Source organism: Choloepus didactylus, chromosome 3 (assembly GCF_015220235.1).
Source record: "Choloepus didactylus isolate mChoDid1 chromosome 3, mChoDid1.pri, whole genome shotgun sequence".
In the NCBI taxonomy this organism is placed as follows: domain Eukaryota; kingdom Metazoa; phylum Chordata; class Mammalia; order Pilosa; family Megalonychidae; genus Choloepus; species Choloepus didactylus.
In genome coordinates this window covers 222,109,288-222,137,199 of record NC_051309.1, presented here as the reverse complement: position 1 = coordinate 222,137,199, position 27,912 = coordinate 222,109,288, and the positions used below count along the sequence as shown (strand labels likewise).

Genomic DNA, 27,912 nt, shown 5'->3' with positions numbered 1-27,912 from the left:
CATGGTGCCTTGGGAACACAGGCCCCACTTCTGGCGCCTGGGAGAGATTAGGAGGGAGAGGAAGAGAAGGAGGTGGAGAAATAGAAGGTGGAGGTGATTCTCCAAGCAAAGAGTTGCTGGATGAATTAATTATGCAAATAAGCAGTTGGGGGGGAGTACCATCTTTATTGAAATGGCAACTTTGTTTAATGAGAATTAAGCTAATGAAAGTAGCAAACTCCCCATCAGCTAATTAAAACAGTTGCCTATTTATTGGTGGGGAGAGCTGACACTTGAGGTTAAGAACTGGGGTACGCCAGGCCACATTGTGTGCCCTCCTTCGGTGTCACGACTGTGGCTTGGGCCAGCCTCTTCCAACCAGGCCAACAGCTTCCTTCCCGGCCTCCGGAGGTCGCCAAGACTTTTTATGGGAAACTCAACAAGGAATTTTCTAACTTGCATTCTCACACCTAAGGTGTAAGACAAACAAGCTATTAGAAAAGCTTCTTTTGGTATATGGAGAATTAGCCAGTTATGGGTCTGACGATCTTAAGACAGAAGAAAGAGCAAAGTTTAACTCCCCCTGCAGAGGGAGCAATTTCCAGTCGTTTTAGCAGGCATTAAAAACAAAAAACAAAACAAAACAAAAGGTATCTGAAGAAAGCAGGGTTGGGAGGAAGAGAAGATGGAAAAGAAATAAAATAGTAAACAACCCCCCCCCCCCCAAAAATAAAGCAAAGCAGTCGCTGTATTTCAGGTCTCTTAAAGATTCGAACTTTATAAGATTTTCTCAGCTGAAAAATCGGAGAAATCAGAGCTGATTTCCCAGGAAGACCCCCCAGCAGCTCTCAGGGCGACTTCTCCAGCCCACACAGCCTCCCTGATGCAGGTTCTTCTGATGCCTGGTGACGCCAGCGCCCCAGGCCCCCTCCCTTGGGACACACGCAGGGGCTTTACGGTGGTCAGCACTGGCATTCTCTGCAAAAAGAATCCAGATGGTCTCTGGCCTGATGAAAATAGGACTTTTGCCCAGAATCAAATATTAGGGAATTTTATGCCGAGATCCCGTTGAGTCCCGAAGCAGGGACACAAGGGTGAGAACGCCGGGGAACTGCAGCGGACACCCTCCCTGAAACAGCGCAAGCAGAGAACGCATCGACCCCTTCCGCACCTGACCGCGAGCTACAGTCGGTTTTTAGAAGGTAAATCGCACTCCTCACCGAAAAAGCAGAGCAAAGGTAAACAACAGCAATCACAACAGATTTCCCAAGCTGCCCGGTGCCGACGTGGAGAAGCGCGGCCAGGAGGGGGCGAGGGACACCATCCCGAAGCGGCTCAACAGGTGGCCACGTGCGTCCCGGCCCGGTGCGCCCTGCTCCGGTGTGCCCGGAGACTAGCGGCCGCAGCCGGAATGGGGCCTGTCTCGGCGGGCGCGCTCCGCTCTGGCCACTCGGGAGCAGGATCAGTTTGCACCGGAGGATGTGGCCTCCCGAAGCCCCGGCCTCCGAGCGCGCCTCCAAAAGCCCGGATCTCTCTTTTGGCCTCGCCCCACCACCCGCGGCCTCCCCGCCTGCCCGAGGCTGCAGAGGCCAGTGTCAGTCGTGCAAACTCAAGGAAACCGGCGAGCCAGACTAAAGAGACCGGCTTAAGATCTCGGGTACTCGCCGCGCTTTCTCCAGCAAAACCCCAAATCCGCGCTTAGAAATCTGCGGGCGCCGACGGCCGGGTCAACAAAAGCCCCTAAGCCTTGCGAAGCGCCCCTCTCCGAAGGCGCGTTTGCTCTTTGGTTTCAAGGTGTATAAAAGGCACTGCTAGGTAAGGGAGGTTAAATCCCACAAAAACCAGAACTGTAAATCCTCCGCCCTTGGGAGGAGTGGGGAGCACCGAAGGTGCCCTGGGGAGTGGCGCCAGTCGCCGCCGTTCTCCGCCCGTCGCCCGCCATCCTGCCGCCAGGTGGCGCGAGTGGCTCGTCACCGGGTCCCCCCGGCCCGCAGCGGCCAGGCCCTGCGGCAGGAACCCTCGGTCCCGCTTCCTTTCCCAGCCTCTGGCACCTCGGGTCTCGGCCCACAGGAAAATCCACATTCGCGCACGCCTTCCACCCCAGCCCCAGGAAATGTCAAGGCCTTTGAAGTGAGGCTGGGCGCTAAATAACTAAGTGGAAAAAAAAAATAAATGTAGTTTTATGTTATTTGTAATGCGTTGGCAGAAATTTTGTTTTTTCTTTCCTCCCCCCCTTTCCTGAGGAAAAGTATTAAACTTGTTCTTGAACGGAAATCTCTGCGGGAAACCAGAAGGTATTCTAAACAAGAATAAAAAGGAAGGGCATCTGCTTAGGTGTCTGGAAGTGGGGCGATGGGGGAGGCAAGAGAGAAACACACCACGGTGTGAATATAGCCAAGTATTCCATTTATTAACAAAATAAGTCTTACCAAGGGTGAGCTCTAGTCGTCCCCAACAGGCCCCACAGCCCCCGGCACTGCATAAGACTGGGAGTGAGGGAAGGTGAGGGGAGAAGACCCAGGGGCTCCCATCCCAGTCACTGAGGGAGCCCATGGCCAACTTTGGGGACACTGTTGGGGTCAGGCCTGGGAGGGGGTGAGGGGGCTGCTGTGATCCGTGTGTTCCCCGACTCCCCCAGCTTCCCCTAAAGGAGCAAACGAAGTGGCACTGTCCCCTAACATGGCCACTGATCTGCTTTGGAGGGATCTAGCAAGAATCACTGACCCTGCCCCTACCGCCCCCAAAATGGAGAGAAAACGACAACTATAAAGCACTTTGCAAAATATAAAGAGCAAAGTTCCACGCCAGCAGGGTCTTCTTGGGGTTTCAATTGAACACACTGGACCCTACAAGCCCCCCCCCCCCCACCAGCCGGCAGTGTGACCACTGGGTGTTTGGGGATGGGGAGGGTAGATGTGGACGGAAAGGCTCTTTTGAAGCCATTTGGGCCCCTCTATCTGTGGAGCCTGCTGGTGGGGTCAAGGCTCTCTCGTGCTCAGAGCAAGGTGGGGCAGCAAGGCTCTAATTTGGGGGACACAGCCCAGACCAAGGACTGACCCCACCAGTGTGGGCTGGTAATGTACCAGAGGAGATGGCAGCAGGCAGGACTCCTGGTCCAGAGGACGGGAGACCTCCAGCCACGGATGGAGCCCTTCCTCTCTCCCCAAATGTGGTACAAAAAAAATCTCCTCGCTGTTACTTGTACAAAGGAAAAACAGAACCTCGAATGGAAGGAAACAAGAGGGAATGCAGGGGAAAGGGGACTAGAGAAAGGGGGAAATGTAGTTTTCACAGGTTGAGACTCATGCAAGAAACTTCCCGGAAGGGAAAACAAAAACGAATAGAAGAACCCAAGAACCCCAATTCTCCCTCCTCCCCCTAAAACCAAACCGATCAAAAAAAAGAAACAAAGAAAAAAAAAAAAAGCAATTACAACTTATACCTAAGAAAAAGAGCGGGGGGGGGGATCATGTAGTTATTCGGGGGATTAATATTATTTGGGGGGGGGGACACACAGACTTTTTGCATACCATTGACTCATGTGGGCCGTTAATGCACTTATATTCCCAGCTTGTAAGCTAACATTATAGTAAATAAATACATAGTCCGGTGGGGAGGATCTGGGAGCAGGAAGCCCGGGAGGGAGAAGCAGTAGTGGAGGCTGCAGCGGCGACGGCGATTGCGGGGAAGGGAGGAGGGAGGCACGAGGAGATGGAGGGGTTGGGGGAGTGGGGAGTGGGAGGAAGAGCTGTAGTTACTGGTATCCGAGCGCGGACGCTGAGGCCAATCTCTGTCCGTACAGCGCATATGGCGAGTAGTAGGGTCCGGCTGTGGGGAGGGACGGCACGGCCAGGCCCCCGGCTGTGGATAAGTGGCTCTTGCCGTAGGGGTGGTATCGGCTTAGCCCCAAAGTGTGTGGACTCCGCAAAGACAGCGCCCCGGGGCTTCCGGGGGCGGCGGGCGCGGGGAGGTGCAGATGGCAGGAGGCGGCGGCCGCGGCGGCGGCGGCGGCGCTGCCCAGGCCGGAGGCCCCGGGGTAAGCAGCCAGAAGTTTCTCGGCGCCGGGCAGGGCCGTGTGAGTCCGTAGGTGGCTGAGCAGCTCCTCCGAGGTGGCGAAGCGCTTGTCGCACGGCCCGCTGGCCGCCACCCAGTTGCAGCTGTGTGGCAGCGGTTCGTTCTGCAGCATGAAGCCATAGGTGTAGAGCGGGTGGCCCGGGAGCGCGGCTTGGGCGGCGCTGGACGAGAGCGCGGCGGGCTGCAGCGGGTGCCCGGGGTACACCAATGGGTAGCCCCCGGCCTTTAGGCTGGGCCCGGCCGGGTCGTGCGCGCTGCAAGTGGAGCAGCTGGAGCCGGCGAGGTGTGAGGCGCTGTGGTAACCTCCCAGGCAGTAGGGGTCGCGGCATAATCCCTGCAGGAAGGAGGGGGGGGAGGCCCCGGTGAGGGGACTGGAGCTGGGGGGCTTGCCAGGTGGCAAGCCCAGGCCCCCCGACAGCTGGCCTCCCACGAGGCCCGACTTGCTAGGATCCAGGCCAGGCACGAACTGAGACGGGTAGCCGGCGTAGGCGCCCACGATGGAGCCGTGGTAGCCGATGCTGGAGGGTGGCAGTGGGAACACCGAGTGGCCGGGCTTGTAGGGTGACACTGGCGCCACGTGGCCGGCCCCCACCAACGCCGAGGGCGGCTCTGACTTGCGCCCGGAGGCCCCGGCCTCGGCGCCACCGTGAGCGCCGGGCTCTCCGCCGCCGCCACGGCTCATCGCCGCCGGCTCGGGGCTGGGCTTGGGCTCTGGGTCTTTCTTGTCCAGCTCCCCGCCGCCGCCGGTCTTGCAGTCAGGGTGGTGCGGGGAGCCGCCCCGGGAGCCGCCGGGCGAGGATGAGGACGAGGGCGCGGAGGCCGGCGCTCCATGCGGGGGAAAGGGCGGGCAGGCGGCGCTGGGGACCCTGAAGCCCGCCTTGTCTCCCGGGGACGAGGAAGACGAGGAGGAGGTGGACGACACGGAGGAGGAGCCGCCGTCTTTGCGGGAGTCGCCGCCGCCGGAGCCCTTGGAGTAGGGCTTGAAGCTGGACTTGTCCTCGGCCGGGGAGTCCCCCAGCTGCTTGAGGGCCGCGGCGGCCGAGGCGGCGCCGGTGGCAGGGCGGCCGGGATCTTTCTCCGCTCCCAGCCCGTTGGCGGCCGCCGCTACGGAGTTGAGCTTGGAAGACGGCGGCGGGTCCGGTTTGCCGATCTGCGAGCAGGTCTGGGCCAGCAGCGCCAGGGGGCTTTTCTTGGCGTCCAGCTGTGGGAGACAGCGGCAGGGGGAGGGAAAAGGGGGTGAGACTTGCGAGACCCACGGAGCCAGCGGGGGCGCCCGGGAGGCACCGAGGGGAGCGGAGAGGGCCTGATGGCGGCCGCCGGCTCCTGGCCGGGGCAGCTGGGTGGGGTAGGGTGGGTAGCGGTGTCACGCTCACAGCGCCCGGGAGTGGGGACCCTCGCACCGCGAGTTCCCGGAATGCGCCCCAGGCTCCGGGGAGTGGGGCCAGTTGGAAGAGGTTTACCCACATAAGTTTCCCTAGAGTGGGGGCTAAGGGAGGGGCTGGGCCTCGCCCCTTTCTTCCAATCTCCCCCTCCTCTAGGCCCAGGGGAAAAACTTAGTCCACCAGTTTGGGGAACTTCGCCTGGGACGGGTTTCGGGCAGTGGCGCAGCGGATAAACGGCCCGTGAGAAGAGCTTTCGAGAGGAGTGGCTGCCAGGGCACTCTCTTAGGGGCCCCTCACTCCCGGGGAAGGCACTCGGGGAAGTGGGAGGAAGAAAGAGCCGGGATTGGCAGTGTCTGGGTGGAGCGCGCCCTAACGCGCTGGGACGCAGGCGGAGTGGGGCGGGGGCGGCCCCGGCTTCAAAGAGAACAGACCCGGCTAAGGGGATCGGGGGTGGGGTCGAGGGGGCCTGGAGGTGGGATGGGGGCTTCGGGGGGCAGGAAAGCCCGTGGATATCGTCACTGGCCTGGAAAACTGGGGGCCAGAGTTAAAGTAAAGGACCCAACGGGGACGACAAGGGCCACCCCAATCCGAAAGCAAACCCGCAGCTCCGAAGGGCGGGCAGGGAAGGGGGAGCTTCCCCAGGGAAGCCGTGGGAGAATCGGGTGGGCTGGGCTCCCTCTGTCCTCCGTCCCTCCTCGCTCCGTTCGCCAGCGGGGCCAAACCTGGGCGTCGCGCCGAGCCCCGGGGCGCAGGGGACAGGGCCGTGAGCCCGGCGGCGGCGGGCGGGCGACTGGCAGGTAGACTGACCTCGATGGGGCTGACGGGGGTGGAGGACAGCGGCTGCAAATACTCCGGATGCAGGAGGTGGCCGGTGTGCGCGCTCAGCATCTTCAGGACCCTGATCGGGAGCCGGTTCGCCTGGCGCAGGGGGTCCGCCGGGGGTAGGAGGGACACCGCCGGCCTCTTCCCGCCGCCGCCGCTGCCGCTGCCGCTGCCGCTGCTCTCGGGTGTCCTTGGGTTAGATCCAGGGGGCGAATCGCTCATTTGGAGGGGGCGGCGCGGCTGGGGGGGCGCGCCGGGCCGGCGAGCTCCCGGGGCGGGTGGGCTCGCTCCTCAGCGCCAAGCGCCGTGCCGCCTCCGCCACGCCTGCTCCCCGCCTCCGCGCCGCCGCCGCCGCCGCCAGCCCGGGCGAGCCGCACAAAAACCCCGGCCTGCAGCGAGCCGCGCGTCAAATAGCAGCAAGCGGCGGCCACACTTCAAAGGGATCGCCGCGCCCGCCCAATCGCCGCGCTCGCCCGGGGCCCCGGGGCGGGGAGAGCGGCGGGCGGAGGCTGGCGCTGCCGGTGGGAGGGGAGAGCCTTAAAGGGGCCGCGGCCAAAGCGTCGGCCTGCGCCACCCGCGCTGCTCCACCCATCCCCCTAGCCTGGCGGCCCTCTCCTCGGGGTCCTCCAAGGGACACTGTGCTTATCGGGGACCCTGGGCTCCACGCCCTATACAGCGCTGGCTTACCTGCCGTTCTTTCTTCTCCCTTCTTTCCAACCGTTGGGGGTGGGTGCTGGTGGGGGCTGTCACCCGACCGGGATGGGGGTGGGTGCGGAGTGGATGCAGGGTGGGTGGGACAGAGATGGGCTGGGGGGTGAGAGCGCGCGGCGCCGACTCCGGGTGGGGCTGAATCAGAGCTTCTCCCAGAGGCCGCCGCGGGGCTCTGCCCGGGTCTGTCCCGGCCCTGCTCGCTGACCCCCTCTCCCGGGTGTGCTCCCTGGAAAGCTCCCTAGTCCCGGAAAGCATCCACTGTTCTCGCGGCGTGAGCCGCGCCAGCCAGTCAGCCTGTCCTGTCCGAAGCCGACAAGTCCGAGGACTCCCTTCCGGGGTGAGATGGTGGCGAGGGAGCGGGAGCCCTGGCGGGCGTGGAGGCGCAGTCCCCCAGGCGGTGCGCGCCGCCCCGAGGCGCCTGGCGCGCAGTGCCTACGTACTGATTTATGGGTTTGGAGGGGGGCGCGTTTCGGGTTTCTTACCCTGTCCTGTTCAGAGGCGTAAAATGCCCTCCGCTGCACCGCGCCTGGCTGCTGTTTTGGGGGGACTCGGGATCACGCGAGAGGTCTGTAACCCAGAGGAGTGGGGTACCACTCTCCAAGTGCGGCACGTGGACACGAACTCCACAGATGCACCACCAACCCCCCTTCCTCATGACGGGGAAAGTGCACTAGGTTTTCCCAGGAAAATTGTGCAGCGAAAACTTTTTATAAAAAGTAACAACACTGCCCACCCCCCGCGTTGTTCGGGTAAAGTGTGCATTGCCAGCCTCTCTCCTGGCAGAGATTTTACATAGTCACAGTCCTGACATTAAAGTTCCTTCCTGCTCCGCCGCCCATGAGGGCGAGGCTGGTCCTTTGTGCGCCGGCCTCAGAGGAGACACTTCTCCGTGCTTGGCGGCCAGACCCAATCCATCACTGCAGTTGTCAGGCCTGTCACCCGGGGCATATCGCTCCAGGACTACCCGTCCCTGACTCCACCGCGCTGACCCATGCCTTGAGACAACATGAGAACCCAAGATGGGGATGGGTGATTTCAAACGGGTTCTTGGAGCAGAAAGAAATAACTATCATAGAAATAACAATCATGAACATTTATCATGCTCAGAAAGAGGACAGCAGGCAACCACTTCCAGGCCCTATCAACCATAAGCTAAGCTAAATACGCTCTCTGGAAACATGCTGTTTTTGGGGGCAGTGTGTGTGGACCTCTTGGAAACCACACAGGTTTTCCCTCCCCCCATTTTACAACAAATGTCAAGGGATGCCTGGACTGGGAGATGGCCCCTATACTGCAGCAAGAGGAGTGCAGGAATGTAAGGGAAGAGGGGGTGATCTCATTTGTTTTATTGTGGTGGGCTCTGTGGACTGATGGCTCCAGCCTGCCTTTCCAAGCCATAGCATGGTGCAGCAAAGGGCAGGGAGGGGGCCAGTGGATCCCCTGGGATAGCCCTGATCATGCCAACCTCTGTGCATTCTGACATCATGGTCCCTGCCAACACCACTTCTAAAAGCCTACCGCCGGGCTGCTTCAACCTACAAGGCCATTCGAGAGGATGGGCAGAAGAGAGCAATTCAGATTGGAGAAGGGCTGGCGTTTGGAGACACTTTGGAGGAGGAAGCGCTGGGAAGAGGGGAGACTTACTAGACAGGAAAAGATGAAAGACTCTTTCTTGATTATTGTAACCAACCCAGCTGTGAGAGCGAGCCAAGCACTCCTTCTAGGACCCCAGCAGATGTGTGTTAGAAATGATTAATGGGAAATAAGCTGGGTGTGAAGGGGAGGGGAAAGAAAAGAGGCCTTCCTTGGAATTTGGAAGGAAGCAGCAGAAAGGAGAGGGGGAGAAGCAAGGAAGAAAGGAGGGCGATAGAATAGTTAATTTCTATTTGGAGGGTAGAAGAAGAAAAGAGGTAGTGAATGAATGAAAGGAAAGGGAAAAGGAGGAGCTGAGCACAGGATGGATAGGCTAGGGGGCAAGGGAAATATGCCTGGTCATGATGTATTGTCCTTTGAAAAACACCCGCTCCCTCAGCTTGCAGCAGTAACTGCTGATGGGAACAGCAAGTGCCAGGCAGCATTTTGGTGAGGCCAGGCCTGTTTGCCTTCCTCCTGGAAGGTGCTGGTGAGGAAGCAGGGCCCCTTTGGTTGGACCCAGCCAATCTTCTTAGGAGAGAAAATGGGAAAACATGCTTAGCTGGACAGAGGCCTAATTAAAACAGGACCAGATGCTTATTACGACTAGTATTTGACATTCACTTAGCTGAACTGCTAACCTATACAGAGCCCGAAATGGGGCTCTAGTGGCCTGAAAGCAAATGCAGTTTTCAGAGGAATGGCTTGTGATCTGGGAGCGATTGTGGCCCCGATTCAGTCGGGCTGTGGGCAGAGCATTGTGCTCTGCAGGTGGGGTTGAAGGCTGCGTGAGCTGTCGTCCTCCGGGACATAGGGCCCAAGTCCTCCCCTAGCAGAAAAGTGACCAATGCATGGTTAAGAGGCCTTCTGTATTCAAGGCCTTTTCAGATTGCCCTGGAAACGTGGCCACCATCAAAATAAGACAGGGGTGAGGGCTGCTTGGAAGTGCTCCTGTGACTTGCGGTGAAGAGTAATTATTCTGTGTGTCATGTGTCAGGCATTTGATAAGCATCAGGTGCTGTTGTTATCTGTCCATTTACAGCTGGAGAGAGAGAGAGAGAGAGGGAGAGGTCAGTCATGTCCCCAAATTGACTGCAGCGGGTGAGTGGCAGAGCTGGCCTGCATTTGGGGGCGGGTCCCTCAGAGCCACTGGGGGAGCCAGGAATTTGAATCCTTGCTCTGCCACATACGAATGGGTGACCCTGTCCAAGTGAACCTCCCTAGGTTTCGGTTTCCTCATAGGTATGCTGAAAGTAAGAGGAACCACTTCAGACCTGGGAGACCAAGAGCAGACAGTGTATGTCACACATACAAAGAAAGTTCCAGGTAAATGATGGCCGTGATTGACAGCGTCGTGCGCATTTACGAGGCTATTGCCCTGAAGAGTGACCACTTCAGCAACTGGGTCTGGATGATCTTAGTGCAGGGAACCGACTGGAAAAGCCCAAGCTGTCCCAGAATTTTAGGGAAATGAAGTTAACCCCCCCCCCAGCCTCCAGTCAAATGTGTCTTTAAGAAAAAAAAAGTGCCCCTCAGAAACCACCAAGAAAATCCTGTAGGAAATTCTGAATATTTATAGACTTTTTTTTCCCCTGGCTTCCATTTACATAAAATTTGCCACCCAGGAAAAAATGCCTGAGTCAGGTTGCACGCTAGAGGTGGGAGATTTGTTGTGTGGGGTTAATTGTGGTTTTCAGTCCTGGCTGAAGCAGAATCGCCTGAATGATCGCCTCTCTCTACCTAACACTCAAACTCTAATGGCAACAATGTGAAATAATATCTCACTGGGTAACTATTTACATTTTTTCTTTTTTTTTTTAACGAGCTGTAAGAACTCTGAAAAGTCTGCCTCATAGAGAACTTGCTTTTCCTTCCTGGCGCTTAATATCTTTCAGCGGCTGGCAATTACTGCTGGGAGCCCTGATGTAGTGCCCTGTGCCCTGGGCACTTCCTCTCTCTGCCTGTCCCCAGGCTTCAGACACAGCCTGGGGCATGAGAGGGACAGAGGGGCACTGAGGCACTGCAGGAGCAAACGGGCTAAAGCAAGCACAGCCAGCCGGCCTTGCAGCGAGCCGGCAACATGATGACTCAGTTTCCCCAGGGCAGAAGCAGCTCTCTCTTGGAGGTTCTCACAGTTGATGATGTAGGCTTTTATCACTGCACTGAGCACACAGCCTCTGCCATTATTTGTCTGCTGCTCTGCTCTCCCACCGGCCTATGAATGCTTCTGAGTTTTCTTCATCCTCTTTGGATTCTTATTGGCCTAGCAGAGTGTTTGACAGTCACCATCATCGCAGCAGCCAACAGTGAGTGCCTAGCAATGTTCCAAGCCCTTCTCCATGCATTTACACCCTTAACACTTTGCAGAAAACCTGTGAGGCAGGTCCTGTGGTTGGCTCCACCTCACAGAGGAGGAGTGGAGACACCGAAAGGTTAAGTAACCTGCCCAAGGTCCAATCGGGTAAGAGGTGGAGCCGAGATACGAATCTAGATAGACTGAATGCAATAAGTGCCCAGTCAATTAATGAATGAATAAGAATTTTACATAGATATAGGGCTATTTATTCATATCACACCTCACCTTAATCCCCAAAGGTTTCAAGACAGATGACTATCTCTTTCAAGATGTAACTATACAAACACGTTTAAGTCTCTTTTCCCAAATATATCTTCATGTCCATCACCTAAGAACAATTTTCTGCTGTTATTTTGGGCAGATGTTATGATCCCTGTTTGACAGATAAGGAAACAGGCTCTGAGGGCTTGAGGGAGTTTCTGTGGCCCCACAGCCAGCTCCTGGCAGAGGGGATTGTGGAAGGGAGCTCTTGTAATCTCTCTTGGGTTCTCTGTCTATTGCCTTCCATCACAGCTGGTAGCCCTGTGGATGGGGAGGTAACTCCTTTTGATAAAAAACAGAGATGTTAACTCCTTTTTCTCCCCTGAGAATTTCCTTTGGAGATGCAGTGGGAAGGAATGGACAAAAGGAAAAGTAGAGAGAAGCTTATCTTCAAGCCCCTGTGTTTGATCCGGATCCTGGAGCAGCCTGCTTTGAAGAAGTGGTTTCATTTATCTCCTATCAGCCCCTGGGGAGATAGGCAGGGCTGGCTCCGGAGGTAGGTGTGTTTTTGAAGTCCTCCTTCCTGGGCCCCAGGAGCCTGGCCCTGGGCATTCACCCCTGACCACTTTGTTCCTTTGGGCCTCCAGGTTTCACAGGGATTCCTCTTTTAAGATGCAAATACCGCTGGGAAGACTCACACCTTAGTTATCAGGCTGCACCTCTGTTGTTAGTAGCAGACCGTGCTACCCAGGGTAAAAATAACATTTATTGAGCACTTACTGTGTGCCAGCTACTGCTCTGAGCAACTTAACATGTAATTCACAAAGCAAATGGGTGAGGTGGGCACTGCTCTTATGCCTGTTTTATAGGGGGGCAGCAAGGCCCAGAGAGCTTAAATAACTTCCCAAGTTACACAGCAAGATGCTGGCAGAGCCAGGATTCAAATCCAGGTGGTTGATTCCTAGTGTTCAGGATTGAGGAGAGGGAGGCCTAAAAGCAGGGAGAGAGCAGCAGAGAGACTGAAGCTAAGTACTTTGTTCCCCAGGGCTCTAGAGCAGGACTTGCCTTCCAGTTTGAGGAACTGAGACTGTGGTCAGGGGAAGCTGAGGAAGAAAAGGAAGTGAGAAGGAAATTTTGCTGATGGTAACGTTCATTAATTCATGACTGTTTATTGCCCACTTGATGGGTGCCAGGTGGAAGGTGAGTGACAATCAGAGCAAGCCAGCACACCCAGGCCTCCCCACATCTCTGTCATGCACATCCAGCAGTGCCTGAAAGGCAGGGAAGCCCTCCTATGGGCATCTGTGTGCTTTTTTGCAGATTAAAAAAAAGTCAGAAGACCCTAGCTTCAATCCTATTTAGTGGGCTGCGATTCGGTTATCCACTGTTCTTAAGTGCATTTGTTCAAAGTTAAATTCAGATTCCACTAATATTTACTGAGCACCTTCTGGTTGCCAGAAACCATTCCGGGTATGCTCATGCAAGTCTCCCATGGGGATAAAAGGAGAATCCCGGAGTAGAATGGAAAGCCCTGAAATGGGAAGCAGGGGCCATGCTTACCCAATGGCACAGAGTCCTGAAACATCCTTCTCCCAGGCACCAACTGGGATGCCCTAAAATCCCAGACCCTCCAGAAGATGTTGGTGGGTGGCAGACAGTACGCATCTAAGTTGCAAAAGATCGGCGTCTCACCTGCTTCTGCCCATACCCTTGGGCTTCGGCCGGGTGATGATGATGTTCCTACGATCCCCTCTTCTAGTGGAGGAGCCTCTAAACTTGACCCTTTCTGAGTCAAGCTTCCAAGTAGCTGGGATGTGCAGCTCCAAGCTCATTTCAACAAACACGATTAGCGAAAAGGGAAGAGCTGCTAAGGCGGTGACTCATTTATTACAAGATGTATTTGATAAGGCCAAATTCCAAGACGTCAGGAAAATTTTGAGGAGTATTATTTCAGTGGGCCTCTGCCAGCCTCTGCATGGAGAAGACGACGGGGTCCCAACCAAATCGATGGTCAAAAGTATAGTGGTCCATTTAGAGCTGGGGTTTACATAATACGCCCCTTCTAAAAGTGATTTCAATTTATTTTACTGAACGTTTTATGTATATATGTATTTATTTATTATAAAATATTTTCCCATGGCTCCAGGTTCCAGAACTATGAGAATGTACAGTAGAAAAAACCTCCCTCCAGCCATTTAGTTTCCTTCTCCACTGCATCAGTGCTATGAGTTTACTGTCCATTCTTCCAGGGGTATTTTATTCATATATTAATAAATGCATATATATTCTTCTTTCCCCCTTTTATGCACAAATGGAAACATACTATATACACTGTTCTGCACTTGCTTTTTAAAAAAAAAAATCAATATACTTTGGAGATTGCATCAAGAGCTCCTGTGTTTTATTTTTATTTCATTTTTCAGTTTCCTGGCATTCTGTTATATGGATATACCAGTGTTTATTTAATCAGTCCCCTACTGATGGATATGTTCACATTGTTTCTAATTGTTTCTCATCTTTTGCTCCTGCAGTGAGTAACTCTGTATATGTCATTCTTCATGTGTGGTAGAGTAACTGTAGGATGGAGTCCTAGAAGTAGAACTGCTGGGTCAAAAGCTACATGCATTCAAAACAAGCCCCCTTTAAGAAAGCTGGTATGATAGCCTTGGTGACAGGGGGCAGGGGTTGTTTAGAAGCTCAGCTTGGGGGCTCAGGCAGGAATACATTGGAAATACCTCTGGACCTTTTGGTTGCATTCAGTTGGAAAACTATGAAGGCTCATATATGAAGGATTTCCATTTCCATCTTAGGATTTAAGAAAAAGTGCCTCTTCTCATGCTTTCTTCCTTCTCCCCTTCCCTCCCAGTCCATAACTTAACAGAAGAAACAGTAGGAGGAGGAAAAGGGCAACAACCAAGCCTGGCTTAAAAGAATCCAGTATATTAGCAAATATAACAAAATTTCTAATAAGTGAATCCTATTGAGAACTCTGGATTATCTAGAACTTTTTAATTCATGCTCATGAAAAGGCAAAGATTCATGAGAAAGACAATATAAAAAATGATTTTGTAGCGTTCGCCGAGGCTCATTTCCTGTCCTAGCCATGAATTTCCAGAATGGGGAGGATGGAGCACTAGAAAACCTCAAATTATGAAACAAACTATTATTGTTCAGAGAGTACTCACCAAGGCAGTTGGTGAGTCACCATTTTGTTCTTACTTTTATTTTTCTCAATCAGTATTATCTGAAAAATTCAAAGATACCAAAGGGCATGGATACACAATTTCTCAACCAAGGTTGAGGCAGTACGAGTTTTCTGCTTCCTCAACCATTTGTTGCTCCCCATCCCCAACAACAACAAAAAAGAAAAGCAGAGCATCCGAGTCCAGGTGTTTTGGTACAAGGAGCTTCTCATTGCAAAGACCCCAGCAGGAATCCAGCCTTCATCTCCTCATCTTCGCCCCAGGCCAGGCCTCTCTGGGCCACTGGGTCAGTTCTTGTTAGTGACCTTGACCCAGTGATGCTGGAAAGAACTATTGGGGATTGGTAAGACGGTTGATGGACTCGTAGAATCGGGATAAATTTAAATTCCCGGATGTCTAAAGTAAAATTCTAATGAGTTCCTGCTGAACATATCTTTCTTGGCCCACCCCCTGCCTGCCTCACCTCTTTAAGAACTTTCAGGCATCACGAGAAGCCTCTTCCAGGTCTCCCAAGGTCTGTAATTGATAAGTTCAAGAGAGCCGCTTTCTGCCAGGCTTTGTTTTTCTCATTAATTTCCTTCAATCAATCAATCAATGAATGAACAACAAAAAACAAAACAAAAACAAAGAAGTAAACAAAAACCCTAAACCAGAAAAGCTTCAGTGGTTGAAAACTGGGAGTGGAGTGTGTTTTTTCCTACGTTGATTCCTGGTTCCGCATCAGGCCCAATGGACACTTACAGGTTCTTCTCCTCTCTCCAAGCTGGGAGCATTTTTCACCACTGAAGTCAAAATGCATAATGACAATCTTATTTATGACAGGAGACATGTTTTAAAACAGTTGTTTTAAAACAACTGACAGCGCTGCAAGATGGGAAACGACAAGAAAGTGCGATTTTTTTTTGGAGGGGGGAGGGAGGGCTCAGATGCTGGCAAAGGAGAACAGTATTTTCCTTGTTAAAAGTTGGAATCCATTCTTTATTCCTTGAGCAAATAAAGGAAAACCATCCAGGAAGAAAGCTGGGGTAGGGACATTGCATAATGATCACACTCAGAGATTGGGGTGGTTGGGAGTGGGATTCCCTTGAGCTGCTTCTTATTGGGCTCTCTTAAAAGAGATAAAGCCATATTGAAGTTTAAGGGCCGTGTGGGACCAGGAGAGGGGTGAACTCCACCCTCCAACCCCACCTCTCTGTGTGACATCTCTAATCAGCTCAACACGAGTTAATGAGGTTCCAGGTTTTCTAACCCTCAGTCTCATTGGAGAATGCAAGAGGATGTCCTCAGAGCAGCATGCAACAGTAAATGCTGCATACTGATGGTTCACTGAGGACCCTGGGTTTACGGAGAACAAAGGGGGTTTTCTCAGCATTTTGTGCTTGAGGAGAAATCCCTTTCCTATGGCCATCACCTGGAAATGGCATCTTTTTCTTCTCACTGTTCCTCCTTCAAAGTCTGGAAGGAAAATGGCAGAAGATGAGAGCTCACCTGATTTTACTGACCCTACAGGAGAGGAGAAACAGAGCAAAAGTCAAGAATGAACAATGGAAAGTAAGGAAAAGCAAGGTTGAACTTAGACTAGAAAGAATCTGCTTTCTCCACTGTGATGGTGAATTAAAAACACAATCTCTGGAGATGGTGGCAGGATCCAAGGCATTGAAAGGAACTGGAGAACTCTCGGCACATCTTTTTAGAGGGTTTTAATTTAGGGGTCTAGATGTGATGGGGGAGGGTTGACCAGGAGCAACCAACTCTGCTAAAGTGTCTTTCTGTTGATATGGGTTCTACCCAACATCCCTTCCCATGGTCCTTCATCCTTGTTCCTTAATCTCAGACCTGGACAGGATGGACAGTTAAAGCATTTGGTCAAGTTCTTCTCTGAGGACATGAGTTCAGACCTTCTTGGAACACACCCACCCCCTCATCACCCTAGCAAGCAAAGCAGGAAATTGGCTTTTTAAACCCCAATATATTTTGCCAAATAAGAGAGCGTTAATATTTGCTGCCCACCTCCCCCTCCCCCTGCTGCCCCAAGAACTGGATTACTTAAAGCATCTTTTCTAAGACGTCAGCAGTTTAATAGAGGCAATAAGTCAGGGCTGTCCTTGTGTTTTATTTTTCTGCCAGTATTTAGTTAATTAAAGAATGCAAATTAAAACACCTTAATTTATGTAATATCAATACCAACACCTTAAAACATTTGGCATAACTGCTCTGGCACGTCCTTTACATAAACTCTTCAGAGCAGTGCTAATAAAAATGAAAACGATTGTAAATCAAATTTAATTTATTCATTTTCTGTTTGGTATGAAAGCATATGCCAAAATCAAGTTATTTATGAGTGCGTCAAAACAATAGGCAGTCTTATTGGTTGCAAGTGACAAAAAAGGTTTTCAGAGGGATGTGTGTTTTAATTTTGAAATGTCTCCAGGTACATCTATTTTCTGGACTGTAATTGCTAAGATTTATATTTTTGTACCCATATCTGCAGAAAAAATGGATCAGATATTGAAAAACCCATCAGGCCTAAAAACAGAGCAACATCTACTCAAAAAGGAACTGCAACCATCTATATTTTGATAGACATATACACAATACATTCTATGGTATATGAATCTGCAGGTGAGATAAAAGGTTGATGATTTATGTCTGATTTCTTAAATATTCTATTAAGACAATTATCTCATAGGAGGCTCAGATACTGACAGTGTCGGGAAGGATGTGATATGTAGCTGCTTTCTTGGAAGCCTTAGAGATGAACTACCTGTATGTGAATGAATAGCTGCACACCCATTTTCACCTTTTCCCTTCTTTGGTGGATCTGGGCTTGGAGTATATTTTATTTAGTTCTGGAGGAAGGTTAGTAGGATTCACTCAGGGGTTCTGAAGGATGGCATATAGAGTCCTTCCTCCCCTGACGGAGCTCCCTTAGTGCAACTGTTCTCTTAAACCACTTCTTTACCCAGCTCCTGGTGCCACCACTCAAGCAGGTCTGAAGGCTTGTCAAGGAGAGTTGAGAGAAAGTCGGGGCAAACCCTCTCCATCCTGGGTCGGCCCTGACCCAGTCCTGACAAATGCAAGCGAATTCACAAATGCAACCTTCTAGCCAGCTTATGGACTCTTTACTTGGGAAGAGAACAATCAATAACAACCTAATACCATGTGGTGCCATATTTTATCCATGATCTCTTAATGTAAGGATTGCAAGCTTGACAGAAGGGGCAGAATTTGGGGGCTCATCCCTTGAGGAAATGATGAAGTGGCAAGTGGTATCTTCCAGTGACTTGTCCCAGCTGGGGTCCTGGGCTGCCTCTTGGGCTGTGGGGAGACCACCACAAATTCCCAAACAGAATATATTCTAGTGACTCCCCTTCCGATGTTCAAAACAGTGAATTACCTTTTACATTGGGACCCTCCCTTGGCTCAGGCTCTCTGCAATAGAGAGCTAGAAACTTACACTCTTTAGGACATTCGAAATGCATCTCTTTTGGGAAGAGCAAGCAGAGCCAGGGGACCTTAGAAGAATTGATGTACCACCTCCCAGGGTCTCACTGGGTCACGGGAATAAAGAGAATCAGGTGTGGCAGACAACCTGCTTGAGGGGCAAGCTGAATTTCCTGCATTTTAATTAGGACAGTTGGCACAGAGACTTCCCCAGGCCTCACTGGGCAAGCTGGAGGGAGCAAGGGGGATGCTGTGGGTACTTGCTGGGCCATCTCTGGGGGCCGTCCGGCTGTCCACATGGGCGCCTACATATCCTCACATGTAGTAATGGGCACATCTTCTCTCATTTTTTTCTAGTTACGTGTCATCTCTCAAAGCTAATTTTCACCTTTATATTTATTTATACTCTTTCTACTTCCTTAAAGAATTTGAGGCCATTTCCATTTCCAAACGCAGATACAGTAAAACCTGAAGCCATTAACAGAAAAGTAAAAAAAAGAAAAAAAAAAAGATCAGAGTCAAGTACAAAGGAGGAGGGGAGGCAAAGGGAGATAATTATACCAGAGGGGAAAAACTTAGACTAAGAAAAGCTAACGCCATTGAGAACAAAACCCAACTCCTGACTCCCCGGTAGCTTGGTGGGCGGCTGCCAGCTATGGTGATAACTGTAGATCATGGAACCTAAAGGCAGACTTGAACGCCTGCCGTAGACTTGCGGGCTATGTGAGCTTGGTCAAGTTACTTCATCTCTTTGAATCTCTGGTTCCTCATCTGTAAAAAATATTGGGATAACTACTCATCATAGAGGCGTCCTAAGAATGCAACTCAACAATAGTAGCTGTCACGTATATAGCCCAAACTGTGTGCCAACTACTGTTAATGTTTTACATGGATGTATTTCATGAATCCTAAGATGCATTTTTCTCACATTTTAAATATCTCTGACATTGATAAGAAAGCACTGTGCTGTAGTTTATTTGGCAGCTTTTTTTTTTTTTTTTTTTTAAAAAAAAAACAACTTTCTCAGTAGGGCCCCAAATCATGGTGCATTATAGATTAGATGAAATATGCTATTAGTTCCTTTGATCCTCACAATAACTTTATGAAGTAGGTACCATTTTTACCCCATTTTGCAGGTGGGGAAACTGAGGGGCAGAGAACTTAAGTGACTTGTCCAAGGCCATAACTGGTAAGCAGTGGAGCTGGGATTGCCATCCTAGGAGATTTGACTCAACCACTACAGTCTACCGCTTTTCAACTAATATTTCAGCAACAGACATTACAACAAAAATGTCACTGTTGGATGCTGGGGATACAAAGGGGAAAAGATATGTACCTGCTCTAAAGGATCTGGCTCTCTGATGGAGAGGAGGGTGACATGTAAACAAATCATTATATCTCAGTGTGTCATTGCCCCAGTGGAAATATGCTCAAGGCACAGAGGCAGGGAAGGGAGAGAGAACTAATTTCTCTAAAGCTTCTTCCCTGTGGCTCAGTTCTATAGTAGAAAATACCCCTACAGCAGGTCAGGAGAGACACATGTTTTCCTGTTAGGTGGATCCTAAAATGATAGCTGTGAACATTAGTGGATGCGTCCTTGTGCCAGTTTGGATATATTATGTCCCCCAAGAAACAGCCATGATCTTTTAATCCAATCTCTTAGGATATGGGGATTAGGTTGTTTCCATGGAGAGGTGACCCACCCAACTGTGAGTGACACCTTTGATTAGAGTGTGACCTCTGATTGAATGTTTCCACGGAGGTGTGGCCCTGCCCATTCAGGGTGGGTCTTGATTAGTTCACTGAAGTCTTATAAATGAGCTCACAAACAGAAGGACCTCACAGCTGCAGCTTAGAGAAACATTTTGAAAATGGCCATTGAAAGCTGATGTTGACATTTTGGAGAACGCCATTTTGAAACGCAACCTGGGAGCAAGCAGATGCCAGCCACGTGCCTTCCCAGCTAACAGAGGTTTTCTGGACCCCATTGGCCATCCTCCAGTGAAGGTACCTGATTGTTGATGCCTTACCTTGGATACTTTATGGCCTTAAGACTGTAACTTTGTAACCAAATAACCCCCCTTTATAAAAGCCAATCCATTACTGGTATTTTGCAAAATGGCTGCATTAGCAAACTGGAACAGTTCTCAATATAGCACATAACTCACAACTCAGGCACCTCACCTAGGGCTGTTTTGTAGGATGGGAGCCCCGAGCTGGGAACACCCTGTCTTAAGGCAGCACTGTGCTCTCAGGTGAAGTTTGGAAGTGGACTTCAGGGCAGACGCTAGGGCTGCATGCCCAGTCCCGGGAAACAGTCAGGGAAAAACCTGAAAGGGGAAAAAGAGGAAGGGGAAACAGGAATGAATCACCTGTTTGGAGTAAGAAAATGCAGCTTCGCAGGGCCTGGGAAGCTTGAGGGGCAGGGTCCAAACGCTCAGACTTTGGGGGGAGAACATCTTGAGTTTGAGACCCGATTTTGCCTCTTGGGAGCACAGTATTCTTGGAGTCTCATTTTACTATCTGTCTACTGGGCATAAAAACAGTACCCTTACTGGCCCCACACAGCTGTTAAAAGATCAGTTAAGATAATCCATGTGAAAGTGCTTCTCAAATTAAATCATGCTATGCAAATGTGCGTTATCATGATGGTTTTTCAAGCCAGGACCTTGCTCTTCCATTTCCTTACAGGCTATGTGAGCACTGACAAGTTACTACAGGGGAGACAGAGAACACAGGAGTCAGCACTTACCCAAACTTTGGTGGCTGTCACTAAAGGGACTTGACCTGGAACTTGCAGCTCTAAGCTCTTACTGGATGGGATCTCGCTGACTCCCTGACCTGATGAGGACGCTTGGGGACTGCAGGGGCCGTCCTCTCGATGTGGGGATGGAATCCCACCCTTTATCACTCTCTTCCTTGCTTCCACTCCTCTGACGCCAGCCAGGCCAGCCAGCCGTGAGCCACACCTGGAGAGAGCTTTGTGCATATCTTCTTCCATGCTTAAAGGTAAGTTCCACAGCCAAAAAACCAGGACTTCAACAAAACAAAACAGAGAGCCTACAAAACCCAAACAAATCTATTCTGCCAGAATTTCCCTCACAAAGAATATTTTCTAACATTTCAAACAGAACAAAACCTAGAGTGCTAAACATCTCCCAGACCAGGCAAGAATGGGATGGAATTGTCACTGGACTCGTGTCCTTGACCTTAGCCACAGAGGTCTGTGACCCTTTTCATTGCAGGGTCACTCATAGGAGGGAGGTTTGGCCTTCAGGTCCAAGGGTTTTCCTTAGACCCCGAGGGCTTGGAGTGAAAAGACCATGTCCAGGGACTCCAAAAGCCAAGTCCACCTTTCCCAGGAGGAGAAAGAGAAGGAGAAGGAAGGGGCTTGAGAGATGTTCGGAGGAAAAGGTGCAAAGAAAGTTTTAAAGAGTGGAGGAAGCGAGGAGAAAGGAGGAGAAAGTAAAGTGGAAGAGAATGGGACCGGCCAAAGGGGCAAAGAACAAAGTAGCCATTTGCACGTGGAGGGCCTGGAATCCTGCCCCTGCCCCTGCCCCTGCTCCCCTCTTCCCCTCGCTGGGCTGGGCATCTCCCACTCCTCTTCCTTCCGCATCCTTCTGGAAGACGCGGGGGCCTGCCGAGCAGGGCCTGCCTTCCTTGGCAGCAGACAAAAGGCCATTTCTGAGCTGCACAGAAAATGTGTTACTTTGCCAGGGGGCTGGGTGCGGGCCGCCTGGGCCGGCCCTGGGCAGCGGGAGCCTTGGCGGAGGGGGCCAGTCCGTCACCAGGGACCCTCTGTGAAAGGGGGCCCTTGTCAGCGTCCCCTGCCTTTGAAGTGACTGGGATGGAGGTGCTCAATTAAAAGCCCATCAGTCTGTAAGTAAATCAACGCCTATCAGGCCTGTCACATCAAACAAACGATTATTACCCCAGCCCGCCCACCCCATTAATCTGGCTGTTCCTTCTTGACGGCTCAGGGTCGGGGCCCCGTAAATCCTGTACTGGATCGTGGCCACCTGGATCGGGATGAGAGCGATTGGGGCACGTGTGCTGCTCCTAGGCATTTCCCAGAGTCCTCCCGAGGTCGGAGGAGGAGGCAGAGCGAGATGAAGCAGCAGGGAGAGGGCTCTAGCTGGACAGAGACATAAAGAAACCCAGAAGAAAATAGAGACCAAAAATACCTGGAGGAGAACAAAAGTGGTGGCCACAGGTGTCGTGAAAACTTACCCAGAATGTTATGCATGCATAAACACTTCTAAACCACAAGGAGATCTCTGAATGAAACTTCTCAGGTTCTGAGGGAAGCGTCTAGGCTTGAGTGTCTGCGTCAGAGTGTGACTGAGGTCAGGCAGCTGTTTCTTCAGCTGTCCTCCCATCCCCACGGCAGCTCCCAAATGTCACTTGGCCAAGGGACTGGTGCTGGGGGAGGAGGTGGGTGCTCAGGGCTCTGCCAAGTGACAGCCTGCCTTAGGCAGCCAAAGGGGTGGCCAGAACTTGATTTTCTGCAATAAAAGGCTACCATAAGAAGACAGACCGACGGGAGTGTCAGGTTCTGACACTCTGCTGAGCGAGTTCCTTAGAAACTCTTTGTTCTGGGGCATTTCTCCTATGCTTTATGGGTTTGTAGGTTCTTTCTGCCCCCGAGATCAAGCAGCTGGCTTTTTCCCCTGCAGACCTAGAAAGCAAGGTGGGGGTAGGGAGAGGAGGAGACAGGACAGCTGTATTCTGGGCCCAAAGGAGGAGCTGGGGCAGGAGGTGAAGGACAGCCGAGGCGGTGAGGAAGGAGGTCATGGAATCCTGTCTTGAAGAACAAGGCATGCTTTTTGAGGGAGGGGAAGAACAGTGTTTCCCCCAAAGGCTGTTCCAGAGGTGCCCCAAGGCAGAGCTCATTCTGCCTCATGATATTCCATATTTAAAAAGGGCCGTCACATGCTTCCTCCATTGCTAGAGGAATAGTTTCCCAGAAAACAAAGAGATGGGAGTATTTCCCTCAGGGGAAACTGAGGAAGGGAACATATTCTCTTCACTACAACACAGAGCTCTCCTCCCAGCCTGGCAGCCTGTGGTGAACTGTTAGTACACAAAGAAAATTCTGGAATGTGTTGGAGACATCCACACTCATCTCCACCCTCTCCCAGAGTGCATGACAAAAACCGCCAACTGCAAATTCCCCCAGTTACACTGACACCAGTGCTGCTCCTTCAGATGCGAGCACAGGGTTTTCTCTCGAGCCAGCCGCTCACACCACTTCATTCTAAACTCCTTCTGTCTTCAGGACCCAGCTATGCAGCCGCATATTTCTTATTCCTCTGATGTGACAGAAATGCTGATCCATTCCAAGCATCCGCGAGGCCCTTTACAGACTCTGAGGGATGATATACAGATCCTTTAAATGTGGGAGAATTATGTAGCATTCATATTTGCATTCAATGAAAATTCAGGATTTAGCAAGCACCTACAACTCACAGCCCCTTCTCTAAATCCTGGGGATACAGCAGTGACTATGATGGGCAAGGTCAAGGGATACATGGAGCTTTTACAAAGAACGTGGGTGTTTGACCGTCTTTATTTATTTGTCATCTTGCAGCCATTGCACAGATATTTACTGAGCACCTACTGTGCCTCAGGGGTTTGCACCACAAGGAGGCAGAGAAGAATCAGAAGCCAATCCTGCCTTCCAAGAGGAGCGATAAGGCACCAATCGTGAGTAAATCTAATGTATCATATGAAGCCCTTCACGGGTGAGGAGTTCAGAGAGAACCCTCATTTATCCAGGTTACCTCTTTCTGAGTGAAGGTCTGGAATTAAGAAATGTGGCAACTGTTCAGTCATGGCAACTTTGTGATATACTCTGCAATATAGAACGGTGTGGGCTCAATGTGTATCATTACTGGAGTAATGACAATGTTATTCATTGTCATCTGAACTATGGACATATCACAACAGCCCCCTACCGGAGGCAGGTGCATCTATAAATCTACAACTCTGTTTCAGGCTTTGTGAGGAGTACGGCTGGGAGCTCCTGGAAATGGTGAGAAGCGCCCCTTACGAGAGGCATTGGGGTGCAGAGGTTCAGAGAGTAGGCTCTAAAACCAGACTGCCGGACTTCAAATGCCAGCTCTCTTGCTCACCTGATGTGAGGCCATGGACAAAGCACTTGAACTCTTTGTGTGTTTCCTTGTTTGTTAAATTAAGGTGATCACAGTACTTGCCTCATAGGTTTATATAACAATTAAATGCATGTAAAGTATTCAAAACATTGCCCAACATGTAGAATATACTCACTAATGCCCGTCATAATTATTGCTCTACCTTATACAAAGTGGTCTCTGGAAGGTACTATCAGCATGATGTGAGGAGGGCACTTATTAAATAAATCTATGAAACTGTCCTCCTTTATTTAAATATTGGTAAGAGTCATTTATATTAATTTTTCTTTAAAAGACTCTTCCTGAATTCAGTGTATGGGTTTTAAATCTTTGAATAACTTGCCGGTACTAAAATAATGTATTTACTAATGTTAAATGTAATATTTGACACAAACAAAAGAGTGTATGTACCATATATGTAAATTTAAAGCACCTGTGTTACTTTCTGTGTTGCTTTCTTATCCTATCACCTTGTCTCTCCTTCACTAGTGACCGCTCTCCTGACTTTTGTGTTCCCACCCTTTGCTTTTGAAAAATCTTTTTTTAAATTTAAAGCATAACATTAAAATGCACAGGTCTCAAGTGTACAGCTTAATTAATTTTTACAAAGCACACACCCATTATCTTAGTTTGCCTGGGCTGCTATGACAAATACCACACACTGCTGGCTTAAACAGCAGGAATTTATGGTCTCACAGTATGGGAGCTTGGAAATCCAACATCTAGGTGTCGTTAGGATGGGTCTTTCTCCGAAGTCAATAGTGTTCTGGCGGTGCCTTACCAGCAAATCCATAACTCGCTCTTCACCTCTGTCACCTGGAGGTCTGTCTTTTGTCTTCTCCTCTGGCTTCTACTGACTGACTGCCCCCGAATTTCTTCTGCATAGAAGGACCTCACTTGTATTGCACTGAGGCAACCCTGATTCAGTTTGACCTCATTTTCATAGTATCTTCAAAGATCATATTTATAAATGAGTCTACACCCACAGGATCATGGGTTACACTTGAAGATCCCATTTAATGAGCTCATACCCCCAGGAACAGGGACTAGGGGTTGGATGTGTCTTTTGGGAACATGATTCAATCCCCAATACCTATGTAACCACACCTAGATCAAGATATGGAATATTATCCGTGGTCAAAAGCCTCCTTCACTCCCTTTCCTGGTCAATCTCCCCACGTCTGCTCCCAAAGGTAACCATTGTTCTGACTTATTAGCTTTGGAATTATTCAGTATATTCTTTCCTGTGCCTGCCTTCTTTCAGTCAACACTATGTTTGTGAGATTATCCATATTGTTATATGCATCAGTATTTCACCCTTTTTCATTGCTGAGTGGTGGTCCACTGTGTGAATAAACCACACAATTTATTCATTCATTTGACTCTTAATAGACATTTGAATTGTGTCCATGTTTTGGCTTTTATGACTAGAGCTGCCATGAACTTTCCTGTACATGTTTTTAGTGCACACAGGTGCTCATTTCTGTTGGGCATATACCTAGGGGTGTAATTGCTGTATCACAGGGTATGTACATGTTATAAGAGGTATTTCCAAACAGTTTTCCAAAGTGGTCATACCAATTTACATTCCCACTAGCCGTATATGAAAGCTCCTATTGTGCCACATCCTTGCCAACACTTAGTATATCAACAAAAAAATTTTTTTAGCCATTCTGGTGGATATAGTGGGCTATAAATTTCCCTTTATCTCTGTTTTAGTTGCCTCCAATAATTTTTAATATGCTATTTTCACTCCCATTCAGTTAAAAATATTTTCTAATTTCCATACTGAAAATATCTTCTCCCATGCAGTGACTTGTCTTTTTTTCTTTCTTAAATGTATTTTTTGTTGACTGGAAGTTTTATATTTTAATATATATGTATTTTTACTTTGACTTATGCATTATTTAAAAAAGCATAGTCCTTAATTTCCAAAGATCTGGGGATTTCCTGCTTATCTTTCTGTTTGATTTCTTGCTCAATCCTACTATGATCAGAGAATGTATTCTGAATAATTTCAATCCTTTACAATTAAAGTTATCTTACAATTAAAGGAATTATGTCAAAACTATAATTATTGATATTTATCTTTCTTCCTTAACTCTGCCAATGTTTGCTTTATGTATTTTGAGACTATGTTATTATGTGCATACAAACTTAGTACTGTTCTCTTTTTTTGTCTGATTAACTCCTGTATCATTGGGAAATATCTTTTAATAAAACTGCTTGCCTTAAAGTCTACTTTGTTTGATGCTTGTCTACTTACTATTGGTTAAAGTTTGCTTGGTATATCTTTTCCCATCCTTTTAGTTTCAACATTTTCCAGTTATCCATTTCTGCATAACAGGCCACTCCAAAACTTAGGGGCATAAATCAGCAACCATTTTATTATACTCACGGGTTTTGTGGGTCAAGAATTTGGACAGGGCATAGCATGGGTGCCATATTTTTTCTCTACAATATCTGGAGGGTTGTCTGGTAAGACTCGAATGGTCAAGGGCTGGAATCATCTGCATACTTCTTTCCTTACATGTCTGGTACATGGGCTGGGATAACTCAAAGACTGGGCTGAGCAAGGACTATTAACTGAGGGCTTTCTTACAACATGGAATTGACTCTGAATGAATGACTTCAGGGTAGTCAGGGCAGTTGGAGGTCTTTCACAGTGGCACAGAGCTCCAAGAGTGAGTGTTTCACTGTATTAGGGTTCTCTAGGGAAACAGAACTAACAGGAGATATCTGTAAATATGAGATTTTATAAAAGTGTCTCATGCAACTGTGAGGATGTACAAGTCCAAATTCTGTAGGGCAGGATGTACGAGTCCAAATTCCATAGGGCAGGCAGCAAGCTGGCAACTCCAGTGAAGGTGTTCAATAAACTCCCCAGGAAAGGCTGGCTGGCTGAAGAAGAAATGAAAATTCTCTCTCCTCTGTTGAAAGTCTTCAGCTAATTGGATTAAATCCAACTGATTGTATTGTCTTATTGTGGAAGACACTCCCTTAGTTGACTGGAGATGTAATCAGCCACAGATGCAATCAATTGACTGATGATTTAGTAAACCAGCCTTCTGGTTTATTAACCAGCCACAAAATGTCCTTGCAGCAATGGTTAGGCCAGTGCTTGCTTGACCAGATACCTGGGCACCATCATCTGGCCAAGCTGACACATGAACCTAACCATCACATTTACCAAAGAGTGAAGCTGCATGGCCTTTTATGACCTACCCTAAAAAGTCACATAGCGTTATTTCTGCCATACTCTACTAGTTGCAAGAATCTTAAGTCTACCCACATGGCGGAAGGGAAGTAGGCCCTCTCTCTTAATGGGAGGAGTCTTAAAGAATCTGCAGCTTGTTTGAAAACTGCCACACAACTTTTCTGTACATTTATGTTTAAGTTGTTTTGCTTGTAAGCAGCATATAGTTGGATTTTCTTTATTTTTACCCAGACTAATAGTCTTTGTCTTTTAATTGGAGTCTTTGGTCTATTTGCATTAAAAGTAATTACTCATGCTATGGTTTAAATCTCCCATCTTACTATTTACTTTCTATTTTTTATGAATGTTCTTTGCTAATTTTTTTCTCCTTTCTTGACTTCTTTTAGATTAATCATGCATTAAAAATTATTCCATTTCCCTTATCTATTAAGTTTATTATTTGTATACTGTTTTACTATTTTTTAGTGATTACCCTGGTGATTGTAACATGTAGCGTTCTTTTATTATAACCTACCTATAATTAAATTAGTAGTTTTATCATGTCCTGGACAATGCAAGAAACTTCAAACACTTTAACTCCATCTACCTTCCTCCTGTCTTTTGTACTATTGTTAACATATATTTAATTCTTTCCATAGTTTAAACTCCAAAGCATTAGTAATATTGTTTAATATGGTAAATATTAATTTAGATTTATCCATAAATTTTCACTTTTTGGTGCTGTTCATTTTTTCTTGCA

The 27,912-nt window shown here is 49.4% G+C and overlaps 1 protein-coding gene across 1 annotated transcript; it reads right to left on the bottom strand.

Annotated features, from left to right (window-relative positions):
• Nucleotides 1–2,364: 2,364 nt before the first annotated feature.
• On the bottom strand, nt 2,365–6,606 carry ZNF703 (zinc finger protein 703). Its single transcript, XM_037831358.1, has 2 exons — nt 6,243–6,606; nt 2,365–5,254 (listed from the first exon to the last, which is right to left on the bottom strand). The coding sequence occupies exons 1-2, from the start codon at nt 6,477–6,479 to the stop codon at nt 3,734–3,736; spliced, it is 1,758 nt and encodes a 585-aa protein (XP_037687286.1). The 5' UTR covers nt 6,480–6,606; the 3' UTR covers nt 2,365–3,733.
• Between the last annotated feature and the right edge of the window lie 21,306 nt (nt 6,607–27,912).